This window comes from Halyomorpha halys, unplaced genomic scaffold (genome assembly GCF_000696795.3).
Source record: "Halyomorpha halys isolate HHAL.00 unplaced genomic scaffold, Hhal_1.1 Scaffold114.1, whole genome shotgun sequence".
Lineage (NCBI taxonomy): Eukaryota > Metazoa > Arthropoda > Insecta > Hemiptera > Pentatomidae > Halyomorpha > Halyomorpha halys.
This window is the reverse complement of record NW_027110293.1, coordinates 384,164-391,605: the sequence shown is the minus strand read 5'-3', so window position 1 is coordinate 391,605 and position 7,442 is coordinate 384,164. Positions and strand designations below refer to the sequence as shown.

The 7,442-nt window shown below is 26.3% G+C and overlaps 1 protein-coding gene across 1 annotated transcript in view; it reads left to right on the top strand.

Annotated features, from left to right (window-relative positions):
- Positions 1–6,193, top strand: part of LOC106677931 (RNA-binding protein 24-B) — a gene marked incomplete at its 5' end in the record, with an annotated part of 100,360 nt that extends 94,167 nt beyond the window's left edge. The window contains 1 exon segment of the mRNA XM_067048448.1: positions 1,898–6,193. Coding sequence (XP_066904549.1) covers positions 1,898–2,049 — 152 coding nt within the window.
- Positions 6,194–7,442: the final 1,249 nt, after the last annotated feature.

Genomic DNA, 7,442 nt, shown 5'->3' with positions numbered 1-7,442 from the left:
ATTATTTCTAATTTGAATGACCCTTACATATTAAAGAAGAATGGTTTGGAAGGTAAAATCATGGTGAGGATAACTGGGAATGTAAACAGTTTATACAAGTAAACAATTAGAAATTATGATTTCTAAATTCATTTGAGACCGATATATTTTTTTTTATTATTATGTTAAAACCGTGTAAAATAAAATTATTTTTGTTGTTAATTTTGTGTTTTGCCTTTTTAGCATCAACGAATGGGCAACAACTCCCCATAAAATAAATAAAAAAGATTAAAAATAATAGTCGTACAAAAATTCTTATTACTTTTGACATTCATTGTATTCATAGGTAAACACAATTTTGTTATCATCAATGGCCTAACCTTTCTTACTATCACAACAGAAGCTTAGTAAGTTGAACTGAACCTCTTTTAACTTGGTGAATATTTTGAAGTAAAAAATTCAGTGGTAGTCTGAAAACTCCGATGGATCCACTGACTGCTCAGAATTGTTTTATATTTATGATGAAGAACTAGTTCTGAAATAATAAAAATCACCCAAAATTTGCTGGCCTATTTGAATACTTGAATATATCAAGGAAATATTTTTTTAAAACTCTAGGATTCCATAGCACATAGAGAGAGAAAGAAATACTTTATTTATCTATGCTGCCTAAATACATTAGGTTGCTATCTCACACAGCATACTTATCAATCCGTAATCGGTCATATATAAATTACACATACATGGTATAATCAGAAAAAAAAGAGATACAATAATAAGATATAATAAACAATTTTTTCCCCCCTACAGTTTCCTTTTACAATCCATTTCGGTCTGTACAACAAATACAAATGTTTCATCCATCTGATACTTCAAAATTGCTCTTATCTAAATTATCTATATTTGAATAATCTGGTTAGACTTTTTTTTTTTTTAACATAACTCTTTCTAAAAACTATTCGCTGAAACGTCACTTTTGGTATCTTATTTGTTAATGTTTACTTATTTATAAATATATATTATTGAGGGTCTTTATTAAAACAGATGCTCCTCAAAGCTACCTAAAAATGAGCTGCCCCATAGCTTACTTGAGAATAATTGCTCAACTACGACTATCCGATAAATATGCAATTCCTCTAAGTGTCAGTCCGCACAAATATATTTTAGACCAATAGAAGCTATGTCCTGCTTGTGTGATGGAACGACAATGGAGGATTGTTTCCATTTCTTGACAAACTGACCAGTGTATCATGAGAACAGAATCCGATACATGCCGAAACTAAGCTATATTAACCAAAACCAGTTGTATAAAGTTTTGTCTGTACCCTCACAATCGGATCTTAAACTTCTTTTTATATATATAACCCAAAGCATTATACTTAGAGCAGGGTACTTATCTTCATATTAGATGAATAGCTTTTTGTTTCTTTTATTTCATTAAGTAAGAAATGTCGTTTTTGTTCTGTTTTTTCACTCTGACTAATGTAGATAATCCCAGTTTGTGTTTACTGTTTGCTATTAGTTATACTCTCAATAAGATTTATGATTTTTGTTTCTTTTATTTTATCAAGTAATTAATGACGTTTTTATTCTGTTTTTTTCACTCTGACTAATGAAGATAATCCCAGTTTGGGTTTAATGTTTGTTATTAGCTTAAATAAATGATTTTTAATTCACCATTTGGGTTTTCTGTTTTTTTATTAGCTTATATAATAATCAAATAGTTTGTTGATTATTATTATTTAATTATTATTACAGTGATTGTTAAATTATGTACTTTGCAGGCTAACTCTATTTGTATATACTGGGATTGCACCATAAACAAATAAATAAATTATCATTATTATTATATTGAGAGTCTCATGATTATAATTGAAATTGAAATGATAATCTTATCTAATGTAATGATCTGTTTTAGCTGGAGCAGCCAGTTTTGTGACTCCATATACCTATGCTACATTACCGCAAGCTGCAGCAACCATCCCGACTACAGGAGCATTCACTGGACTATCACCGTACACTGCAGCTGCTGCCCAAGCTGCGACCCTGCAAGAGGCAAGGCTCCAGTGACCCCTCCTCTAGGCTTAGGCAAGGAACATGTTTCAGAGCTAGTCCAGTGCAATATTGGCAATACTGAAAATACTGACTGCTTTTCTTTTATTTTTTTCTTACAAAAGTGATTATATTTTGGGAATAACCTGTTTTGTCATGAAACACAACAGGTACCTACGACCTAGGTGTGCATGATAAGAAAACACTGAATGAAAAGCATTTAATGTCCTAGTTGTAAGTCAGATTTCACTAAGATATTTTAAGGTTAGGAATTTCTGTTTTTAAAAACTTGCATAATTATCTATATTTGAATAATCTTGTTAGACATTTTTTTTTATTATAACCCTTCCTGAAAACTATTTGCTGAAACATCACTTTTGGTATCTTATTTATTAATGTTTACTTATTTATTTATTTAAACCCAGCTTGTTGTCTGTTATTTAAAATTGCTGTTGTGAAATGTATCTTGAATACTTTATACATTTAAATATCTTTTATAAATGTGAATTTTGATCCAATAATTAAATTTCCTGTATTTAAGGTAATGTACTGTATTTACTTACCAGGCAATGTAGTATCATTGGGTCTGTTATAATAACTTTCTTATTTAACAAGATAAATGTGAAAATTATATGTAAATTTACATTGGCTAATGTAAATATTAATAATAAAAAATAAAAAAAAAATATTGTTTCCAGTTGCAACAATATACGACGGGAATTTATTGCAATTGGATATTTATACAACTAATTTCCATTGTTTCTCTGATATTGGTGAGAAAAAATCCCATTAATTTGTTAATTATAGGGAAAATGTCTTTGGATATTGATAAAATATAGACTGTACATTGTAAAGGTTGTAATGATGCCACTCATTAACAGAAAACTTTACGCAATAAATCACTGTGCTGAGACATGTTCCAAGTTAATTTCTAGAAAAATTATGTAGTTTAAAAAGAAGAAAACCTCTAAGACAAAACGTCAAAATGGTTGCGTTGTTATATTTATTTACATTTTAATAATTAATAGCGTTTATAATATGGAGGAAATTGCATATAATGCATATCATATTTTTACAAGTCAGTTGCCTGAATGCGAATGCACTTAAACAATATCCATGCATTCATTAATGAAGTCATGTTACCAAAATGGCAACTGTTGTTTGGAACCTTGATAGACTGACTGGTTACTATATTACCATATCCTGTGGTTTTTATGAGAGAAAGGAGAGCTAAGAGTACGATGATAATTTGGCAACAATAAATAAAAGAAAAAAAAACTTGAGTATATGTTCAAAAATATGATTATTCTAGTCCAGTTGAATTAAATGTGAAACTTGTAATAACTGCATCAACTGCCAGCTGTTTGTAGTTTTTGTTTTGAAAATAAACAAAATTAATGATTCATTTCATTGTTTACCAAACAAAAACAAAAAAAAATCAAAATGTCTGCTTCTTCATTAAAAGCGGATAATTTTCATCTAATCTGAAATGTAGTTGATGCAGCTTAAACTTTCTTAAAGCGCAACAGTATATATTTTTGCATTTAAAAAATATTTTCAAAGTTAGTTCAACTTTTGAGGCGACTTCGAGGTGAATCCCTCTTACTGTTTAAAAACAGAGTTATTAAATTCAACTGTCATTAAAGGTTTAAGAACAACAAAGAACCAAAATTGTTTGGGCAGTTCACTAATACATTTCTTTGAGTATATACATAATAGCCACAAGTGTAACTATTAGGTTATATTTCTACAATTGTTAAATTTTAAGATGATTTATTGAAACAGGTTGAATTGCATTTAACCATAGACACATTTACTTTTTACTTTTCAAAATGTTTTTGACAAGAAAAAAATCATGTCATTATTTTGCTCAAGTGTTTCATGATTAATGTTGGTATGATTTTGTTATTAACACAAATTAGTCATTTTTCTAATCATTTTATGGTATATATTTTGTATTTTTACTGATTAATTGTATAATTTTATAGATTTAACTTACCATTTGACTCTTCCAATAAGTCTCCCTTTCGTTGTTACCTTTTCTTTACAAAACCTCATTACCTTGTAAACCGTAATTTTTTTTAATGTTGCAAAGTTGTAGATTTTTCATACTCATATAATAGTTAATTTAGATTTTCCTAATATCTAGTCTTAAATTAATACTTGTGTTAAAATAAGGACAATAATTTTGTCTCACTATATGTATATATTATATATACGTAATATGCAATAAAAATATTATTATGCATTGTAGACAGAATTGAATTGTAATTATTAGTAATTATATTCATTTTTTTTTTGTTTCTTACTTTTCATATTACTTTATTTAAATGAATTTTGTCTTGTTTTGGAGAACATGATTGATGATGAAATTTTGTTGGAACTAATTAATTTTATCATTTTTTTATATGAAAATCCTGAATTTTGTGAATGAAATTGGAATTGTATATATATTTATATAATTCTTCCTCTGATAATATTAAAAAAAAAATTATGTGTTACGAGAGTCTTAAGTATCTTCTTATGCTAAAAGAAAAATAATGGCTGCTATATGATATGATAACTGTAGACACTTGTTTCAGATATTGTTAATAAAATAGTTTTTTACTAACTGTAAGTAGATAAAGTATATATCACTTGATAACTGATGATTGTTACATAAGTTTAAAAAAAAAAATTATGAAGGCTGAGTTTGTAAAATATGTTTTGATTTCAACAAAGTGCGCATCACTCTGTCTACTGGGTATTAATCACTTTTGAAAATTCATCCCATAAATATAAACAGAATTGTCAGTGACTACTACAAGTTAGCGATTCAAATCAAACTTATCATAAGATGGGTTTATTGGTTATGAAAAGGAGTCAAATCTAATCACACTATGATATTGATAACTAATACATCAATGTTACTACAAAATCCTTCACTGAAAAATCTTATTAATATTTGTCAGTACCATTGTATGTGTTTGAATAAAAAAAATTCAAAATATATTTTTAAAATATAAAATGTATTAAAAGTGAAAAATATCAGTTTCAAAATTATAATGATTAAGTAGCCAACAAAAGGACTCTTAAAACCGAATTTTTTTATGCAGAACAGGCTGTGTATGCAGTTTACAATATATTTTAATGGTTCTGATTATAGAATTTTCATCCTCATGTTAAATGTTATTAATAATATTTGAGATCTCCTGAGGTCCAAACAAAATGTACGTATTGATATATTTTATATAAGTCATTATTTTGCACCAACTGTACATTCATCGCACTAGACAAATACGAGTATATCTTGTAAGCACATTTATATCTATATATAGGGAATCTCTTGGTGCAGTAAATATTTAGCTGTTAATACCAATGTTTCCTTTTTCAATAAAGTTATTTATTTGTCTTAAGGATCATTTGTATCCAAATATCTCTTATATTTAGTAATATATAAATACTATAAAGTTAGTTCCATATGTAATTGTACTTAAGAACTTAATTCTATGTCATATGTCTTATACATACTTCTTTATTTATAGATATTAGATTCTTAAGTTTATGTAGATACATTTTATATTACTATTTAAAATATTTATTATTATATACTTTCGTATATACTTATATATATACGTCTTGTTAATAGGAAGGTGTAAAATAGGTTGTGAAATTGATGTTCTATCAAGTCAAAATATATTTAAAAATTTTAAAAATATATTTAACCAAAAAAAAAAAAAGTAGCAGGTATACCATTGTCTCTATGACTTAGATACATATCGTTTGATGTGAAAGCGATTTATATAAGAGGCCTAGATATTTTTCAAATGACAAAAAATTAAAATAATAAAAAATTGTTTTCATTTTCATATCTTTGTGCCTTTACATATTAAGAGAGCACAATCTTTGGAAATAGTTAAAAAATAATATAATTTATTACATATCCGTCCGCTACCCACAGTCTATTTATAGTGGTATTCTGTACAATACAACCTGTGCCTTCCAATACATAAATCGCTCTAATTTTTCACTTTTTTATAGGACTAAGAGATCATTTCAAATATTATACCATTTAAAATACATTGTTGTCATAATATATACATAATTTATAATAAAATATAGTTGTTAGGTGTAAAATCATAGAACATGTAGTATTGTAATTAATAAAATTTTGAAAAGCCAATATTTACTATTTTAATTACATTATTCAATACCTTGAATAAAATTAATTAAAAATTCCCTATGTAGTAAACATAAATTCAGTTCTATTGAATATTTAGAATAATCGAGAAATCTTGAAAATACATTATATTATAAGAGGAAGAGCTACGAAATACAAATCATTAAAGAAAAATAAACACAAAACACCATACCTAAATAAACAAAGTTTTACTATCAGATAATAAAATTAAGTTCAGTTAATTGTAGTCTGATAAAATAAAAGAAATCTTTTTAATTTTGCTAAGAGAAATTGTTTACCATTTGTGCACAAAAAAATTCCTAAGTTTGTTTAGTCTGACTGCTTATAAATAGCCAAAAATAAATCTTTGAAATTCATTGTATAGGAAAGTAAGTAACTGCTTTGAATTAGTATTTACTGAAAATAAACCATATGCTAATTTTTGAAAAAGATATTTTATTAGATATTGAAAAGAGTATTCATTGATCTGTAATGATGGAGTTACTAAACTCAACAAGAGATCATAACAAAAATAATTGAATAGGAATCCTTCTCTTACCGCCCCACCCCCAAAATTCCATAGTTAGGCAAAAAATTATAAACAAATAAGAATTACCAAAAGGTATTTTACAATTAATGAAAATAGAAATTATAACAAATTAAAAATAGATAATAGAAAAAAGGAAAAGAATAAACAAAAAAAAGACACCCACTTTATTGAATGGAAGCAAACACAAAAATGAGCTGAAAGCGGGTTGAGGAGACCAACAGGGTAAAGGAGTGGTGAGAAAAGTGACAATTAGCATATAAGTTCCATTTGAAGGCAAAAAGATATAAAATAATGTTAAAGTAAAGATAATATTAGGAAATATTAAATATATACAGATATCAATATAATATCAAATGATAATATAAACAATAAAGGAGAGAAATTATATAAAAATACATGGATAAAGTACAAAATTGAAATTAAAAAAAAATAGATACAATAAATATTATATAGGAAACAAAATAAAATTACAAAATTGAATAGAGGTACAAAGGTGTGTAAACTTATATACAAAGTTAATTGTAATTAAAAAGTAATAAATATAAGATCAGATGAATATAAAATATGTAAATAAAGATATAAAAGATAAAAGATGGATAATAAACATGAAATTTAAAATAATAAATGAATTAATAAATAATTCAAAACACTATCCAAATTATAGTCTCAAAACTTTTATTTCTTTTACACGTCCAACGTTTC